General features: G+C 39.1%; 1 protein-coding gene across 14 annotated transcripts in view; it reads right to left on the minus strand.

Annotated features, from left to right (window-relative positions):
- The window catches only part of LOC121319517 (sodium/potassium/calcium exchanger 1-like), a 51,535-nt gene extending 31,648 nt beyond the window's left edge, over positions 1–19,887 (minus strand). For 8 of the 14 annotated variants that reach the window (XM_041257028.1, XM_041257026.1, XM_041257029.1 and 5 more), the window contains exons 1-7: positions 19,758–19,887; positions 18,506–18,586; positions 17,315–17,359; positions 16,123–16,170; positions 14,932–14,979; positions 13,766–13,840; positions 13,011–13,058 (exon numbers count right to left, since the gene is read on the minus strand). In XM_041257028.1, the coding sequence (XP_041112962.1) occupies positions 13,011–13,058; positions 13,766–13,840; positions 14,932–14,979; positions 16,123–16,170; positions 17,315–17,359; positions 18,506–18,586; positions 19,758–19,872 (460 nt within the window). In that variant the 5' untranslated portion in view covers positions 19,873–19,887. The remainder of the gene's footprint in view (positions 1–13,010; positions 13,059–13,765; positions 13,841–14,931; positions 14,980–16,122; positions 16,171–17,314; positions 17,360–18,505; positions 18,587–19,757) is intronic. The other 6 variants (XM_041257022.1, XM_041257023.1, XM_041257024.1 and 3 more) reach the window with 6 other exon arrangements.
- Positions 19,888–20,607: the final 720 nt, after the last annotated feature.

Below are 20,607 nucleotides of genomic sequence, written 5' to 3' on the forward strand. Positions count from 1 at the left end.
TGGAAGTTGATAATGAGCTGACAAAATTATTCCAGGATTTGTCGTGTGGGAGGCTGGTTTCTGACTGACATTGACCCAGGTGATTCCGAGAAAGGCATGATTTAAAAGCATCTAAAATATCAGCTTTTGAGAGCCAAGCACCGTGGCCAGCTGCTTCGACTGATTAATAGCGTTGGAAGCTGTAATGTAACAAAGCAAGAGTTAATCGAGGAGAATTAGGGCGTTGAGACTGGAGTCAATGATTAGGCGCTTCCCGATATTTTGTGGGTCACTATTCTGATGGGCTAATGCTGAAGACTGGGAACGGAGCCGGGAAGGGGCTGGCCATGAATTCTTTGTCCAGCTCAACTTGAATTAGAGACTCGGAGATTCTGGTTTCAGAGGAAGCAGAAGGAAGGTTTTGCATATGCATTGGACAGAGAGAGAGCGGGTCGAGTCTATGACCACAAGAAGGTGCAGAAAATAGGTGCATTTGTTGCTGCTGGACAGTGCAGAGCGTAACTGTGTATGACCACGGGGCATGTGTGGAACTTTACTATCTTCTATAACTTGCCCTTGGATCAACGGTGAGAGGGGATTACGTCAGATTACGGCTGCTGATTGGAGCCTAAAGCAGATGCAGTAACTAGGTTGTACTGTGGAATGGATAGATGTGGCGGGGCTGGAACTGCCTGGGCTGGGGCGATCAATGGAGCCACTAAAAGAAAAGATGTAATGAAGGAGAGGTGAAGATAGAAACGGAAATGGGGTGAATGAGGGAGTTCATGTCATAGAAATATTGTTATGAAGCTTAAGGATTAATTCGGGTATGTCTCCTGGCTGCTGCGCATAATGCCAGGGCAGCAGGTCTGGGTGCTGGGTAGAGGTCTGTATTAAAAGTAGACAGTCCATCGGAGAAATGAAAAAATATTTTGAGGAGTATTCGACGCAGAGTTTCCTGCAGCGTATGCGAAACTAAACACGCAAATGTAAAATGAAAGACCGGTGAAAGGAAAGCCAAAAGAAAACGTAAAACGAAAGACAAGAGCAGGAAGCAGTACACAGCTTAAATAGAGTAGAGAGAGAGATTGACAGGTGGAATAGCTATTATAAGCAGTTGAGATGAGAGAGAGCAGGCTGAGTCATCCCGCAGGTGAGTGCCTTTTACTTCACCCCCTGAACGAAACAAAAAGGCTACATGTACCGATATGACAGCAGACGAGAACACACAATATATCCTGCACACATACATACAGGACCATTCAAATACACAATTGGCTCCATAGCTAGGCGTCGAGTTTTCAAATTAATGAACTGATAATGCCACTGTTTTATTGAATACGGACAGTATTGTATCACAAGGAAATACTATATAGGTTTCTTTAAAGGCCAGCTGGTCCAACATAGCTGTATGTTTTTGAAGTAAAATAAAAAAAAAGGCTTTGGATACTGTCCAAAGTCTACTGTGGTAGCACACTCTGATCTGTAAATGTAACGAGTTCATTCACCTGCAAAGTAAACATCAATCAAGCATTTCTATATATACAATACATAGAAATGCGTTGTTATTCATTCTACTCACACAGTTGAACATCATGACTAAGACCAGTTTGTAAGGTTTTGAGTGTCGCTGGAATGGATTTTTTTCATTCTGACATTTTTTTTGTTATAATAATGAATTCTAAATATGCTCCTAAAATGTTAATTGTAGCCTACTATGATTTCTCAGTAAATGAACAGTCTCTGTACAGTTAGCAACATCGACATTCAGCAAACTGGACAGTTGCATAAAAACGGCCAGAAATTACAGTTAACAGAACTGTTTGTCCCGCCTCAGCTAACTTATGATTGGACTGCTGTAGAGAAAATATAGGTCTTTGATTGGTTGATCGTATCACCGGTCTGGCTTTAGGAAAATGTTAGCATGCCTTTCACAGCAAGAGTGCCCTGACGGTGATTGACTCTCTGAACTGCAGCTGCCCACCCCTACACCCATAATACGGATCAACCTATGGAATAGCCAAATAAAGCAATGGGCCACAAGATGAGTGTATGATGGATTTATACAATGAATTTACAGATGTGTGACAACACACAGCAAAGATAACAGGTGTGTACATTCGCTGCTGAGTGACAGGCAGGAGATCAAGACATGGGTTGAAGTTGACACGCTCAGCAGTCGTGCATAGGGTTTATTAGTCTTTTCTTCATTTGATCGATTTATTTATAAATATGTTTTCCACCCATGTAAACACACAACGAAAGTAATGGTAGCGTGTACTTGCGCCACATGATCGTGACAGGAGGGATCAAGACCGATGGGTTTCAAGTTGACACGCAGCCAGTCGATGCAGAAAGTAAATAAAGGTGGTTATGTGATGTTACCAGCGATGGTAACGCACAGAGGACACATACAGCAAGTTGTACAAAAATGCAAAATAAAACACAGTTCAAAAACTATCAAAATAAAGGTGCCGTAACAACGGCCTGTGCTACTTCCTAAGGCATGGAGGTTCCGCTCTATACACCTCACTCACTGTACATTAGTGGGATTTACAATCCCTGAACTAATCTTCTCTGTTCAATTACAACCAAACCCCGACTCCGACTACTAGCAGGGCCGTCGGTGGTTTTGCTTCTGATCTCGGTTCACTCTCATGGCGAGCACGATTACGCAGCCAGGTCTCCATGTCCGGGTAGCATGGACAATCTTTAGCCCATAGCAATACCTGCTGATTGTCCACCGCTATCAATCACACACAACAGGCAGGCTATCCCAGGAGTATCAGGTACTTCATTAATTAATTATAACAATCAACCACATTTATTTGCAATATAGACACAAAACCCACTCTTAATGTGCAGGGCTCCTGCCCTGCTACAAAGTACTAATGTTGTTAAACTTGTAAAGCACTGGATCGCCCAGATTGCTTTTTACTTGGGATTTATGGTGGTCTGCGCAACCAACCAATCCAATTTTTAAAGCTTTAATAAACCATAAAGAACACTGCTACTGCTCTGATTCGTCAAAATGTCAAATGTAATGAGTCTGTGTGATTTTCTCGATTTGTTTAAAAGTCATTTGGGTACATTGCAAGCCCATTGCATGAATGATCCACTTACAGGAGTCCAAAATATCTTTATGTCCTCCTGAACATTTCCTCTCAGTTTAACAGTGTGCTTATATTTTATATATATATATAGACAGTGCCAAGAAAAAGTTTGTGAACTTGATTAAACAAATGACACAAAAACCTAATACTTCTTCAACATTAATTTATCCACAAGTGATTCAGCATTCAATATCCATGTGTGAAAAAATATGTGAACCCTTAGATTCAGTAACTGGTGGCACCCCCTTGAGCAACAATGACTTCAACTAAGCATTTCCTGTAACTGTTGGTCAGGAATTTTGGCCCATTCCTCTTTACAGAACTGCTTCAACTCAATGACATTTGAGGGCTTCCTTGATGGACAGCTCGCTTTAGGTCCTGCCACAACATTTTGATGGGATTTAGGTCCAGACTTTGACTAGGCCATTCTAAAATGAGGAATTTCTTCTTCTGCATCCATTCTTTTGTGGACCTGCTTGTTTGTTTAGGATCGTTGTCTTGCTGCATGATCCACTTTCAGTCCACTTCAGCTCACAGACGGATGGCCTGACATTCTCCTCTGGAATCTTCTCATACAATGCAGAATTCATGGTTGTGTCCATGATGGCAAGCCATCCAGGTCCTGAGGCAGCAAAGCAGCCCCAAACCATCACACTCCCACCACCATGCTTGACGGTTGGGATGAGGTTCTTTTGTTCGAACGCAGTGTTTGGTTTTTGTCAAACACATTTCTCATTGAGGCCAAAAAGTTCTACCTTTGACTCGTCTGTCCAGAGAACATTGTTCCATGCGAGTGGCCTGAAGATCTTTGGATGTTACTCTGGGTTTCTTTGTGACTTCCTTGATGATTTTCCGGTTTGTTCTTGGAGAGATTTTGGTAGGACGACGACTCCTGGGTAGACTGACTGTGGTCTTGAACTTTCTCCATTTGTAAATTCTGTCTGACAGTGGGTTGGTGGAACCCCAAAACCTTACAAATGTTTATTTTATTTTTTTTTACCCTTTCTAGACTGATGAGCATCAATAACTGTTTTTCTGAGGTCCTCAGAGATTTCTTTTGATCGTGGCATGACATGTTTCCACACACCTGTATGGTGAAGACCAAACTCACAAAGTTTCTGAACTTTATATAGGGTAGGGCCTCCCAAACTCACCCCTGAATATCTACCTAATTATTTAAACACCTAAATCTAATTACCCCCTTAATTGAGCTGATAAAACCATGGGTTCACTTTCTTTTTCACATACCCTGAATCTTAATCACTCATTGTTTATCTACTTCATACATCATTTTGTTTCAAAAGACATGGAATTGGTTAATATAAACCCTATTGGATATTTAAGAAAAGACTTTTGATTCAAGAAGGCTATCATGGTAAAACTACGGAATTTCTATAATTATCATTGGGGTTCACAAACTTTTTCTCATAATGTGTGAGTATGTGCGAAAATTATATTCACATTAATTTACAATGTTGTTGGTTTCTTTCAAAACAGAACAGTCTTGTATCAAAACAGACTTAATTTTACTCATAAAAGCAAAACATTCTTTAAAAGTTGATTAGCACCTTTTTAACCATTTCTAACAATTCTAAGGGAAAGATTTAACCAATAAACACTGCACAGCTTTATGTCACATAATGGTTCTATTATAAAATACTTTTCAATTAAACTTCCAGTCAAAAGAAGGTAACATCCAAATGTAACAGGGCAGAGGCTGGGGGCATGAACGACACCCCCTGTAACACGAACACACAGCTAACCACTACAGCTTTCATGGAAGCAGTTTGCATGATTGCTGGCATGTAACACGGGAGCTCATGTACTGAATGTTGTTTGTTCTCAAGGTACTGCAAAAGTATATTTGTTTTGTTTTTGTTGTTTCTGCCACCATGTGATAAAAAAAAACTCCCATTACATGCAGGTTTTATGGAATGGTGCCCTCTCCTGTTACAAGGGATACCCTAACCTTGTACAGTACATTATTTTGCTGTCAGAATTTCCTTACTCGCATTCTATTCAGATTTGCTGCATGTGCAGTACCAAATTCTGACAGCATGGTGTAATGTCAGAAATGGCTGCCTTGTCAGATTGACTGTGCAATGGGAGTAGATGGCTGGATGAATGCACTTGGATGAATGCACTTGACCCAATTCAAACAGGAAATGGTCTGAAAACTAAACATTCTATATAAAAAAAAAATGTTAAAGGTTTGAAAGGAATTGCTATAATAACTCGTATAAAAGTTTACAGCTGTATTTTTGCACTTTTCCAATGATTATACTACGCTTTTACCATCGCTTACCTTTGTTTGCTATGTGCTTTAATGTGCTTTACTATACCTCTCTGTGCTATAGAATACTTATCTATACTTTACCATGCTTTCACCATGCTTTATTACACTTTGCTGTGCTTTTGTTCTGGTAAACTTTTAAGAAATAACCAAGGTTTGAAAAAAATAAACCTTTTTGATAGAAATTATGAAGATATATGTTTCATATAAGACACATATGCATTGCACATGTGCATCAAAGTTCTGGAATGGTCCTTTACAGGAATGTCCTATAATGTCTGATAAATTGACCAGTTAAGACTGGATTTTAAATGCTATTTACTCAGAATTGTCAACAGCTCAATAGGAAGCCACTTCAGACCACTACAAGCCCCTAAATTAAATGTTTCAGCTATTTAATGGTGGTTTGGTAAAACTCTTGGGTGGGTTTCTAGTTGCTGAAGAAAATGCGATAATGATGATTTGGAGTAAAGAGCTTTGAGAATCGAGCCCTTTCATTTTCTGGAAGTTGCTTTAGATTTCGTTGGAATTGTTAAATGTTATGGGTGATGAATCCCTTATAAAAGTTTACCATGGTATTTTTGCATGGTACTTTTGCAGTTCTCCCATGTTTTTCCCAAGGTTGTACAATACATTTACCATAGTCTGCCATGGTTTGCCATGTTTTATTAATATGCTTTTCATACTTTTGTGGGCTTTTTTTTTTGCTTACCTATGCTTAACACCAATGCTTAACACAAAGAACACAGTTGGTCTCCATCAGTATTTGAAAGTAATTCATTGGGAAGTAAATAAACAGACAGCATATTTGATGCTTGCATAAGTCTTTATTTTTGCATTTTAAGCAGAAGCTTTGGACATGACACGAACATATTTGTTTGTCAGTCCGGAAAAAAAGAAAAAATCTGTACTATAAATATGTATTTGCTACATGCAAATTGAATTTGCATTGATCTACAGAGGGGTAATCAGTTGCAGGTCTATTTTAAACAATATTAAACATTGTGTATGGAATATAGTATTGCAAGAAGTTACTCTGCACATCAACTGAGTATTTAAAATCTTTGCTGTTGTTGTTATTGCAGAAAGCACAGTGCATTGCAGGGCTGCAGGGCTGTGGAATGCTGCATGCATCCATGGAAAGTATTGAGGGGGTCACTCCCTCTTTTACATATTCTTCCACCAGCGACGGTAAGTGCAGCGGTAGCATGGTCTGTATCTGTAATAGTAGTCTGCAGGAATAAGAAATTGGTAATTGGCATGCATTTTGAAGGAGTGATATCCTAGGCTTTAAAATCCCTCTTTCTGTCTTCTTCTATGCCTGAGCAACCTTATTACTGGTCTCATTTTGTCAGCATTAAAGTAATTGTAAATTCATAAATGTTTTGCACTTCCATTAGCTACGGAGACCTCAAATGTGCAGTGGGTCAAAGCATGTTACTGGCTGAAAGCTTGTCAGTCAACAGAGGAATCAGCCAATTGGTTAATGACAGGAGAGAGGCTAGTGAAGAGGGGGAGACAATTTCACTCTCCAGGTGAAATGACCCAAGAAGTGCAAGACAGTCTAAAAGCATGGCTGTACATATAAATGTCTTTACCTTGTGCGATACTAGATACAGTGTTTTAAAATGAAAATGTTAGAATGTATGTTTCTTTCAAAACAGCAGATTTGAGATCTATATAATGAATAGAAGTGCATGGCATTGAGCAGCTTGTTTTTTGAGTATGTATAACCAGGTCCATAAGGCAATTTGTGTCAGACAGGCATGCGCAATATGACAAAGTGGGGTTTCTTAATCGAATTACAAACTTTCCCAATCAAGAAACCTAAAAATGATATCATGTAATTCAAACCCTTTACTTGATATGTTCTGTACATCCCAGAGCTTAAGGGCTGAATAGTGCGTTTTCTATGACAACAGGGCAGAAGAGCACAGGACACAACCAGACAGGGGCTGTTCGGATAAGCATAATCAAGGTTTTTGCTGTAATTATGATTCTAAATGCCACAACAGTGCAATCTTTGAAAACCGATATCTGATTTCACTTTGAAAACACTCCAATTGCATAGATGTTTGATACATTCCTGGTTTTACTATGAGTTTAAAAAGACACACCTGAGCTTGTTACCTGTACACTGTGGCTAATCAAGCTCATAGTAAAACCTGGAATGGGTGAAACTGCTATGCAATCAGAGTCTTTCACTATTTCCATCCCATTCTCTGTCATGTCTATTAGAGTCCTTCATGTTTTCCTAGACCCTTTCCAGTTAACATATGCTATGTCACCCTGCTACTGTGTTAAATATTTATTCAGGATGAGACACTGTCAAACTTCACATAAGAACATATGATAATTTACGAATAAGCAGTGGCCATTCGGCCCATCTAAGCTCTTCCGGTCCCGAGTAGCTGATTGATTGAAAAATGTTGTCAAGTTGGGTCTTAAATGATGAAGTGATTCTGCCCCAACAATATGACTAGGTAACCCATTCCATACCTTCACCACTCTGTGTGAAGAAGTGTATCTTACCCTCTGTCTTAAGTCTATTTCCACTTACTTTCCAACTGTGTCCTCTGGTCCTGGTTTCTGTACTGTGCTTGAAGTATTGGTTAAGTTAACTATTTCAACTCCTTCTAAGAATTGAAAGACTTTAATCATGTCCCCCCTTTGGGGGACTCTTATACCAGTGGAAAGACATGGAAGAGAGGACTGCTCTGTTTTGTACTTTTAAACCTGCAGGTCTTCAGAAGTTAACTACTGTGCCACCCGACTATGTGTAGCAACAAAAAATGTTATTTCATTTAAGTGCAATACTTACTGTAACGGCATCTCCACCTCCTCGCTTAATTGTTAACATAAAAGAAAGAGAATATATTAGTAAAAAACTTTTTAGCATTAAATGGAATTATATATATATATATATATATATATATATATATATATATATATATATATATATATATATATATATATATTATTATTTTTTTTTTTTTTTTTTAAATGTAACTTACCGCAGCGTCTTTCAACTAAGAAAAGAGGGGAACAAAAGTTAGTTAGTTACTCTGAAGCAATTTGATCGAAACCCTAACCCTAAAGAGAATTACCCAGTGTGCCACTTGGTGCCCTTTGAAATTCCTCTCTAGCACCAAACTGTTAGAAGCATATTACAGTAGTATTGCACAAGTGTAATGGGCTATATTGCATGATGTTCTGCCATTATGGATTGTGTGCCCTGTTGCTGAGATGAGATGAGGTTAAAAGCTCTAGACCCACAAACGCAGACGAGCCCGGCTCTTTTGCGTTGTGGTTACGACAGTTCACGCCCAATCTCGGCCCTGTTATATTAGTTTCAGTGCCCAATGCTTCACCAGTGCAATTTATAACACTGGGTAATTGGTATTTATCAGATTATTTTATGTAATACTGTCTTTATTAACAGACAGTGGATAAAGCTGACAATACTGTGCATACACTATCACACCAAACAAAGAAATGAAAAAGACACTTACCCATTAAACAGCGCAAACGCAGTTCTGGGGAAAAACAGTATAGAAAATTAAAATTCAGCTAAAATAGTACATCTGTTTGCTTCAGTATCATGCCTGGGTCATTTGTGTTAGGGTCGCAAATAATGTGCAGCAAAGTTGGTAGAGAGCAGGTGGGATCGTAATACCTGCTACACAAGAAGTATTGATGGCAGGTTAAAGAAGCTTCAACAGGGTGAAAATAAAGACTGGAAACAAAAAGATCTGCGAGAATGTGTGCAATAAGGAGTTAAGAATAGCTTTAAAAGCCTTTATCACAACCTCTTCAACTACTCTGTAACATTTCTTACAGTTCTTTATGACATGCTGTCACAAAGACAGCTGTAGTGGGTGACGTCAGACCAGAAACAGGAACCAACACAGAATGCAGGTTTTGAAATGGTGAAGCCGCTGATGCGTAGTTTAATAATTAAACAAACAGAAAATAAAAGGTTTGAAAGTCAAACAAAACACAGGACATGGCACTGGTAGCCAAAACAAACAGACAAACAAAATGCATTAAACTAAACGAGACACTGACACACAGGGACAAAAACTACACCTACTATTTTATTATTTTACTAATCCTTCTCCACACCCGTTCCTTCACTCACTGAACACACAACCCAGAGTGAGTGAAAACATGTTGCTTTTATGCAGCTGTACCGAGACTTGATTGCTAATCAATCATTCAATTGGAGTCTGGGTACAACTGCATGTGAATTAATCTAGTGCAATTTCCTATGCTCACATATTATTAAGTTTTTACCTGCACGTGAAGTGCTGTGCAATCCTCGTGCCTAAATACAAGTATACATTTTAAATGACTCGTGTTCATAATCCATATTATATCCCATGTACCAACTTCAATACACCAACATTAACACAATACATACAACACAGAGCACAAAAATGTACACAAGGGCGGGGCACACTGCCACACATGCATTGAGCACCACAATTTGTTGTGGGAGTTTATCACAGTATTTTTATAGTCTTCCCCATGCTTTTCCTATGGTTATACTAGTCTTTTACCCTAGTTTATCCTGGTTTATCATGTTAACTAATATGTTTTACTAACTTCTCTGGGCTAAACTGTGCTTTAGAACACTTTGCTATGCTTTTGCTATGGTGAACATTTACAAGGGCAGTCACATGAAAAACAGGATCACCATGACCTTGATCCACAGTATGACATTCAGACATCCACAGATACCCTCCATTTCTCAAATATGAAGGCACACTCAATAACTTGTCTAGCAAGTTTCAGCATGGTTGGGCAAACGGTAAAAGTATAAGTGTCTGTAAAAGTATTTAAGTGTTACACTTCCAGAAACACCCAATTTCTGAAACTTATACTAAAGAATGTCATCCACAAGTTTCATGACAAATGGCAAGTGTGCAATACTCACGATTTGAGCAAACAGCTGAAAAAGATAGGGAGAAGGGAGAGTTTAGTGACGTCTTGTCTTCATACAAACTGCACTTGACGGTACCCCCTCACTGTACAGGAGTTCATGTTATTGATCAGTTGCTAGTTTATAACAATGATAAATCATTTTACATGAAACAAACAACTCCATGTAGGGCAGAACTGATTTCAGGTAATCACTTCTTAATTTTATGAGGTTTAGTTGTTTTTAATGCTAGGATATTCATAGAGTTCATTTTAACAGGGTCACTGACTAAATATGCAGAGTTCAAAATTATTCTCAAATACTTACGAAAAGTGCCACCGGTGCAGTGGCGGTAATGATCTAGGGAAGAGATAAAACGTTACTCTGTGTAATAATTCATGTTTATGAAAGGCAGTGTGGCGGGGAAGTGTGGTATTCGGTTTACAACTGAGGAGTTGTGTAGCTTAGTGATTAGAGCTGAGGAACTGGGAAGCACTGTGTATTAGAGGTTAGAGATGAGGAACTGGAAAGCACTGTGTATTAGAGGTTAGAGATGAGGAACTGGAAATCACTGTGTATTAGAGGTTAGAGATGAGGAACTGGAAAGCACTGTGTATTAGATGTTAGAGATGGGGGACTGGGAAGTTGTGTGACAGAGGTTAGAGCTGAAGGACTGGGAGGTTGTGCAGCCTAGTGGTAAACGATAAAGGACTGGGAAGCAGTTTCCCTTAAATGTTAGAGAAGCTATATTTTTAAATACAATTATATACTTACAATGCTGGCAAGATTGAGCTGGGGAAAAATAATTGCAGATAATTTAGAAACAGCAACTTTTTTTACTATTATATATCATTTTCCTTTCTTTCCCTAAGCCCCTATGCCACATGGTGTCAGGTGGGGTCCTAACCTCCTGCACGGGAAGTTGACTTGCACGTGGGTGTCTGTCATCACAGTTACGATGTTGTGGCATGTAGTACGTTTTATAGAGAAATTTTATTAAACTTCCAGGCTTCTAGATTTTATTGAACTTCTAGCCAAGGACATGCCAAGAACACAATACTGAGTAATCAAACATTCCATAAACTATTACCATTCAATGACCACATAACTTGTTTCCCCCATAACACATACAAAACATGTTGGATTATACATGCCATAAAAAACAAATATTTGCTAGAGAGTAGTGTCAATTAAAATAAACAACAACAACACAAATAAAAATAAAGTAAAATAAAATAATAATAAGAGTAAGTACAGCCTGGATGTGTTCTACTTACTATAATAGCAGGTGGTGGATCTGTAACCTGGAATTTTACAAATATAAACATAAATACCACAGTTTGATTAAAACCAATATAAAATCAATAAAAATGTTTGTTTAAGGCAAATGTTAACATTGTAAAGCTAGCTACCAAGACCTTGATTAAATGTTCATTATACAGTTTGTCACTCTAAAGACAGCATGTTCCCTAGGTTTATTATTATTAGACATTTCTCGATAATTTATTCTGTTGACAAGGTGCCCCCATGTCATTTGATCTTTAGTAATATGCCCACCTGAATATGTCCACCTTTTATATCTAAGTATTTAGTGGAATTGTGGTTCGAATGACAGCAACAAAGGGTTTACATTTCTTCTATAAAATAGCGAAATTGATAGATGTTAAATTGGCTATATCAGTTGTCTCTGTTTGTGTGTAACCCTAACATAGAACATACTTTGCTTTTCTTTACCATTAATTCATATTCGACCATTTTAACTTGACTGTTCGGTCAGATTAATAGTCGTTCTACCCCTAACTTCAGAGTTTCTGCAGTACAGAGCTACGGTTTAATTAGGAAATAGAGAATAGAACAATACTTACCGTTTCTGCATCCAACTAGAAAGGGGAAAGAGAGAGCAATTCAGTAAGTGCTGTTTCTTACACTCTTGTAATTTTACCACTGCTCCCCCTTTCTTGTGTGCAATATATTTTGGTTGTTTGTATTTAACAATATGGAGTATGCAAATGCTGATATGACGTACAGAAAAGGTACCAGGATGCAGCAGTTTATCAATAGCATAGAAAAGTGAAGAACCACACATTTCTCAGCACAATAAAAGGATGGGAGGGTTGTAAATGTTATAGATAGTGAGTAAGGTCAGCATGCATTATATTAATAGAAATATTATTTATTTTAGTGTGGCACGTCTATACTTACGCCAGCGCTTTCCTTGTAGGCCTTTATTCTCGCTCCCTGCTATCACGCACAGAGAGAGAGAGGGGGGAGGTTAGGGGGGGGGGGACGACGACACGACCTTGTCATTATTTTACTTCAGGGGTTTTCTTGTAGTCTGTGAGTAAGGTGTTCCCTTAAAACTACCCCCAAATTATACAACTATACCCAACAATTTCTACACCCCTAGACTATGAATCTGTTACAGCACACTTAACAACGCACCACATAACACACATAACATTCCTTCAGGATAATCTACAACAAATCTCGTTCTCCAAAATCTTTAGGATGCATTTCCAGATATCATGAAATACATGTTTGAGATCACATACGTTTCTTTGAACACCTACAGCGTCTTACCCCCTTTACCCCGACCATTTCGAATCCTACCCTCCGTTAGCACATTAAACCAAGTACAAAGTCAGAAGCTTACAAAGGGCTTGAATAGCAGTCGTGCCTCTGTTTGCGTCCAGCTACTCACCCAACTCTCTCTTCCCCCCCTGGCTTTCATCGCTGTCATCTGCGAAGCCTGTTAAATCATAAAAGAACACACAGCTAAAGTGAGAGGTGCAGTTTACAACTCCACTGAGCTTCAAAGAGTTTAACAGTTTTACTCATGAATAGTAGAGCTGGTTATACTGTAAGTCATGTTCCCAACACAGCCTCTTAATAGCAACTGCAGTGCAATATGCAATACAGTAGGGATTTATAAAGCGCCTGCTGTGAAACACCTCAAAGCGCTGTACAGCTAATGTACTGAAATGCCTTGTCAAACATATAGGTTTGTAATCTTGATTTAAAAATTGCCATATATGCCTGAATGCCTTTCGTACCTTCCACAGTTATGAGCCAAGCCTTCATAGCAACTGCACTTAAAAATCTGTCAAAAGCGTCATTTTAAATACTAAACATATCATTACCATAAATGCCCCCTGGGAAAATATAAACAGCTGCATTTTATCAACTTCATTGAAAAACAGCTGTAGATATTTTTTGATTGAAAAACAGCTGTAGATAACAGGTTTTCAGTAACATTTCTACTGATTGTATTGGATTTTTTTTTTTTTTTTTTTTATATATCTAGAAACTAAAACCGCAGCTTGCATTCAAAGTAACTCCGACAAGCCAACTTCCCGTTAACAAATCCAGATTTGCTATTTTGTTTTAATGAGCCTTTAGGATCCTCAATCTCACAGCCTGCTTGTTCCTGGCTGTGGGCTTGGCTTGGACACTCACCCATTTCACGCTTCTGTTCTAGATCATCCACCAGTCCATCCAGTTCACCCCCTCCCCCCAGGAAATCACTTTCATCTGTGGAAAAGGAAACGTTGAATACGTTCAGTTTAAATGTTTTAAGAAAAAATATGGATGTGTAATGACTCTCCTCCTAGCGGGTGATCAGGTAATAATACTGACATCAGCATAAGACCCGTACTTACCTATCCACTACAGAGCTTGCTCTGTGGCTAAACGGCAAGATGTTCATCTTTTTTGCAGTGTGCATCCAGCCCTTGCCTTACTATTCAATTCACTGGTCTGAGATGCCAATTCATTACACAGGCCAAATATAGGTGTAGTAAGTGCACATTATACTGTAGACCAATTTATTTTGTATTCAATATTTCTTCAGTCTTTCCATATAGGCCTACAGTGAAATGCAGTAAACACTCTTATACACATATGCACGATGCAGTAAGTGATGGAAGACTTCTCATGATGACTTTTCTGTTTGGATACAATCGTTTCCAATATGACAATGTTTAAACATATTGAGTGATACATTATTATAATGTTGTTATTATTTTAATTTTGTGTGACAATTATTTTACCCCCAATGTTGTCCCCAACTTGAAATGTCCAATAATTTCCCCCTCACCAGAGCAATTCCCCACACAGCTCAGGAGAACTGAAGGTTTAGTGGGCATCCTCCGATCTCACGGCTGAGCCAGATTCTTCTATTCCACCCAGGAACTCGAGAGCAGATCTCAACGAACAACTGGCCTCTGGAGCATACAGAGCAGCTCTGCAGGTGGCCCTTTATGAGCGCACTGGGTCGTCCGGCCAGCAGGGTTGCCTCCCTAACCCACGGAAGCGCCATAGTCAATGCAACACTCCCTTCGGAATCCCCAGTGAAGACCAGCCACTTTCCACAGCCAGGACTTAAACCTGTGCTGTCTGACTCACCCTGCACACAACCCGGCTGTGCTTTTACCAGGTGAGCCACTCTTAGAAGCTTATATTTCTTTGAACACCTATAGCGTTTAACCTGCTTTACCGTGCCAATTTCGAATCCTGCCCTCCACTAGCACATTAAACTCAGTACAAAGCCAGAAGCCTCATTTTCGCTCCGATGCAAAGGGTTTGAATAGCAGTCGGGTCTCTGCTTGCGTCCAGCTACTCACCCAACTCTCTCTTCTCCCCCTGGCTTTCATTGCTGTCATCCGCAAAGCCTGTTAAATCATAAAGGAACACAGCTATAGTCAGAGGCGCAGTTTACAACTCCACTGAGGACCTGTTCTGCCAGACTGGGCCGCTTCAAAGAGTTTATTTAACTCATGAATATTAGAGTTGATTATACAGTAGGTCATGCTCCCAACACAGCCTATTAATAGCAATTACAATACAATATGCAATACAATATGGATTTATAAAGAGTCTGTCGTGAAACACCTCAAAGTGCTGTACAGATAATATACTGCAATGTATTGTCAAACATATAGATTTTTAATCTTGATTTTAAAATTGTCACATATGCATGGTACCTGAGTGCCCTCCCTACCTCCTACCGCTATGAGACAAGTTTATTTCATATTCAATATTTTTCCAGTCTTTCCATATACAATGAAATGCTATAAACACTCTTTATACACGATGCAGTAAGTGATGGAAGACTTCTCATGGTGGATTTTCTGATGGGTTACAATAGTTCCCAATATGGCAACGTTTAAAAGTTTAAACGTGTTCAGTGATAATTATTATAATGTTTTTGTTATTTTAATTTAGTGTGCCAGTTATTTTACCCCCGATTTTGTCTCCAATTTGAAATGTCCAATAATTTCCCCCTCACCACAGCAATTCCCCACACAGCTCAGGAAAACTGAAGGTTTAGTGGGAGTCCTCCGATCTCACGGCCAAGCCAGCTTCCTCTTTTCCACCCAGGAACTCGAGAGCGGATGTCAGCAAACAACCTGCCTCTGGAGGACAAAGGCCAGTCCTGCAGGTGTCTGCTGTTGAGCTCCCTGGGCTTCTGGCCAGCAGAGTTGCCTCCCTAACCTACAGAAGCTCCATAGCCAATGCGACGCTCCCTTCGGAATCCCCAGCGAAGACCGGCCACTTTTGCACAGCCAGGATATAAACCTGTGCTGTATGACTCACCCTGCACACAACCCGGCTGTGCTTTTACCAGGTGAGCCTCTTTTAGGAGCTTATATTTTTTTGAAAAGCTAAGAGCGTTTTACCTGCTTTACTCTGCCCATTTCAAACCCTGCCTCCGCTAGCACATTAAACCCAGTACAATATCAGAAGCTTAATTTTCGCCCCAATGCAAAGGGCTTGCATAGCAGTAATGTCTCTTCTTGAGTCCAACTACTCACCCAACTCTCTCTTCTCCCCCTGGCTTTCATCGCTGTCATCTGCAAAGCCTGTTAAATCATAAAAGAACACACAGCTAAAGTGAGAGGTCCAGTTTACAACTCCACTGAGCACCTGTTCTGCCAGCCTGGGCCGCTTCAAAGAGTTTATTTAACTCATGAATATTAGAGTTGATTATACAGTAGGTCATGCTCCCAACACAGCCTATTAATAGCAATTACAATACAATATGCAATACAATATGGATTTATAAAGTGTCTGTCGTGAAACACCTCAAAGTGCTGTACAGATAATATACTGCAATGCCTTGTCAAACATATAGGTTTTTAATCTTGATTTTAAAATTGTCACATATGCATGGTACCTGAGTGCCCTCCCTACCTCCTACCGCTATGAGACAAGTTTATTTCATATTCAATATTTTTCCAGTCTTTTCATATACAATGAAATGCTATAAACACTCTTATAGACGATGCAGTAAGTGATGGAAGACTTCTCATGGTGGATTTTCTGATGGGTTACAATAGTTCCCAATATGGCAACGTTTAAAAGTTTAAACGTGTTCAGTGATAATTAGTATAATGCTTTTATTATTTTAATTTAGTGTGCCAATGATTTTACCCCCGATTTTGTCTCCAATTTGAAATGTCCAATAATTTCCCCCTCACCACAGCAATTCCCCACACAGCTCAGGAGGACTGAAGGTTTAGTGGTAGTCCTCCGATCTCATGGCCGAGCCAGCTTCCTCTTTTCCACCCAGGAACTCGAGAGCAGATTTCATCGAACAACCTGCCTCTGGAGGACAAAGACCAGTTCTGCAAGTGTCTGCTGTTGAGCTCACTGGGCTTCTGGCCAGCAGGGTTGCCTCCCTAACCCACTGAAGCACCATAGCCAATGCGACGCTCCCTTCCGAATCCCCAGCGAAGACCGGCCACTTTTGCACAGCCAGGACATAAACCTGTGCTGTATGACTCACCCTGCACACCACCCGGCTGTGCTTTTACCAGGTGAGCCACTCTTAGAAGCTTATATCTTTTTGAAAACCTACACTGTTTTACCTGCTTTTCCCCGCCCATTTCAAATCCTGCCCTCTGCTAGCACATTAAACCCAGTACAATATCACGAGCTTCATTTTCGCCCCAATACAAAGGGCTTGAATAGCAGTCAGATGTCTGCTTGCGTCCAGCTACTCACCCAACTCTCTCTTCACCTGGCTTTCATCGCTGTCATCCGCAAAGCCTGTTAAATCATAAAAGAACACACAGCTAAAGTGAGAGGTGCAGTTTACAACTCTACTGAGCTCCTGTTCTGCCATCCTGGGCCGCTTCAAAGGGTTTATTTAACTCAGGAATAGTAGAGTTGACTATACAATAAGTCATGTTCCCAACACAGCCTATTAATAGCAATTACAATACAATATGCAATACAATATGGATTTATAAAGAGTCTGTCGTGAAACACCTCAAAGTGCTGTACAGATCTTATACTGCAATGCCTTGTCAAACATATAGGTTTTTAATCTTGATTTTAAAATTGCCACATATGCATGGTACCTGAGTGGCCTCTCTACCTCCTATCGCTATGAGCCAAGCCTTTCTAGCAACTGCACTTAAAAATTTGTCAAAAGCATAATTTTATATTGTAAATATACCCCCCCCTCCTCCCATGCCCCGAGAAAATATAAACAGCTGCCTTTTATCAACTTCATTGAAAATATTTAATTGTAGATATTTTGCACGTAGAAAAACAGGTTTTCATAATTTGAATATTTTATACTGATTGTATTGGCTTTTTAAAAAAATTATCTATAAACTAAATCTGCAGATTACATTCAAAGGAACTGGCCAAGCCAAATTCCTGTTAACAACTTATGATGCCAAATCCAGATTTGCTATTTTTTTTAAATGAGCCTTTAGGATACGGAAATAAAAAATCTAATGCAAACCCCCTGCAAAGTGCTAATGGTCGTGGCAGGAGAAACTGGCTCTGAAGTGAAAAACAAAACTCCTAAACAAAACAGGTAGTCATGTTACATTTGTAATACTAATTAGAGGTAAGCAAAACAATTCTTCTGAATTTTACTAAGCCTTCATGCCAACAATGTGTTCACCTTTAATGTTTAATATAGTTTGTGTATTTATGTAATACCAGGCTCAGTTATCAAAGTTTACCAGTAATTTTGCAGTTTTCCCATGGTTATACTATGTATTTTCCATAGTTTACAATGGTTTGCATATTGTTTCTATGCTTTACCATGCTTTTACTGTACTTTATTATGCCTTTGCAAAGTTCTATAAGAGACTGGAATCATTTAGACATCCAATTGATGTGCTTTGGTAAAGGACCAGCCTCAGTGAGCTGAACTGCCATTTAACCCTCACTCACCTTCTTCACGTTTCTGCTGCCCCCCTGAGGCCAGATCCAAAAGTGCTTTTTCAAATCCCTCACCCAGAGTGAGCTTCACTTCTGCAAGTGAAAGGATGTGAGAGGAGATTTTAAACCTGTGTTTTACAATCATGACAGCAACGCATACTTTCAATGCCAAGCTGGAGCAAAGCTTTGAAACTCCTGTTTTTTGAAAGTAGAAAAACACCTGTTTCACTAAATTATAACTGTCATATATCAACTGTCATATAATTCAAGCTTTCTTCATCGCTATTAAGTTGTTTGTAACATTAGCATAGATTTTCTCCTCCAAGAATGTCAACGCTTTGAAGATCGATTTATTAAATGAACTTCCAAAAACTTCAAACACAGATGCATTGGAAGTGTTTGAAGATTTGAAGAATCTGCTCATTTTGCTTCTTGCTTTTTAATAATAGTGTTCTCAGTGCATCGATTATTGAGTAACTTCAAAGTCTATTCCAAAGTATTTTTATTATTATTATTACTGTGCCCTTTTAATGATGTTTAAAGTCATTCTGAGTGATTCTTATTGCAATTACTCAAAATGCTTTGTGTTATTTGTTCTGTTTATATGTTTTCACCTGCTTTTCAGTTATAATTGCCTGCCGTAGATAGATGTAACATAGCCAAGGCAAAGTGTATCCTTTGTACCATTCTGATAAGGATAAGCAACCTGGGTTATTGTGTTCATCATTGGGATTTATAGAGATTGGCTGGTCTGACTTCTATATCTTTGTGAAGTTTGAAACACTGGTGCATAGCCAAGACATGCTTTTGTTTTGGCCTTTTCTAATAAATTGTTTCTTGTAATTTGATTAACTTGTTTGTATTAGTTGTGCTTATTTGACTTTGTATTATGTGCCACCTTTTTAACCAGATCTCCCTTTTTCTGTATAAGAACCAGCACCATCTAGTGATCAGCCACTTTGGAAACAAGTTTCCTTGCAAGTTTGTTGTCAGTACACTGTTGTACAGCAGATGGTGCTGGTGCTTACTAATATAAAGGCACTTACGGTGATCTAGCCTACTTTACATATGTCTGCGGCAGCCAAATGCAACTGAAGATCAGCACCTGAACTCCTGTCCAAGCACCGTAAAACAGACTTATATAAAGCAATAATAACTGTAATAAGAACCGGAAATATTGCAAACGTCTTCAAAAGCTAAGTTTAAAAAAATCTTTGAAAATGAATCCACAACTCTTTCCCAAGCTGTAGACAATGACATTTACCTGCAGCCTGGCTTACAGGTGCCACCGCCAGGAGGGAAGTCAGGAGCAGAAAGGTCTTCATGGTGTTCTTCTCAGTCTCTTGCTGTTGGTGCTTGTGCTCAGTCCAGGTCCCCATGGAGGCTTTATAGTGTCCTATAGCAGGTGGGCAGGGGGGCCGAGCCCTATTTCCCAGTTCCAAGAACTGCTTTGCAAAATGACACAAGTCACACCTCTGACCGATAACCACCCAGATGCGATAATTTGCTTCTTACTGAGAGGAACCTCTCTTCAGCACAGTAGTTATAACTTAGGGAAAGTGCGTAAAGTGATAATTTGTCACAGTGCTGATAAGACACCATATATTGTAATATTAGCTTCCAAGGAAATGATTTTTTATGAACATTATTAAAATGTGTGTGGATTTAACATTAACTTTCCAATGCAAACAGAGTTACAGTGTAGTATCTCCTTCAAAGTAATTTTATCTCATTATCAATGCTGAAGATACATTGATTAAAAAGTAATTTTTTTAACTTTGACCACTCTTTTGTTAAACGTGTTATTATAATAAATTACTTTTATTCAGTGTGGAGGGCAGGACTCATTGTTTCCGTCTACTGCTTTGATACATGTAAAACACATCATTGTGATTGTCTCATGAAGCCCCAAGCTTCAAACATTAAGTTAACTACAGTGTGAGGGTTCCTGAAATATTGAAGTTAGACAACCAGCTAAATCCTGGATAATGCAGTGTGGTTTAAGAGACAATTACAGCAGGTAATTGCTGTAGCTTTTCTTGGTCTATAATGTTACCTTTGGTATGGTAGTCTAAGATTAATGCTAATCACAGATGTGAAATTACATGATAATG

The sequence above is a fragment of the Polyodon spathula genome, chromosome 8 (assembly GCF_017654505.1).
Source record: "Polyodon spathula isolate WHYD16114869_AA chromosome 8, ASM1765450v1, whole genome shotgun sequence".
Classification (NCBI taxonomy): Eukaryota; Metazoa; Chordata; class Actinopteri; order Acipenseriformes; family Polyodontidae; genus Polyodon; species Polyodon spathula.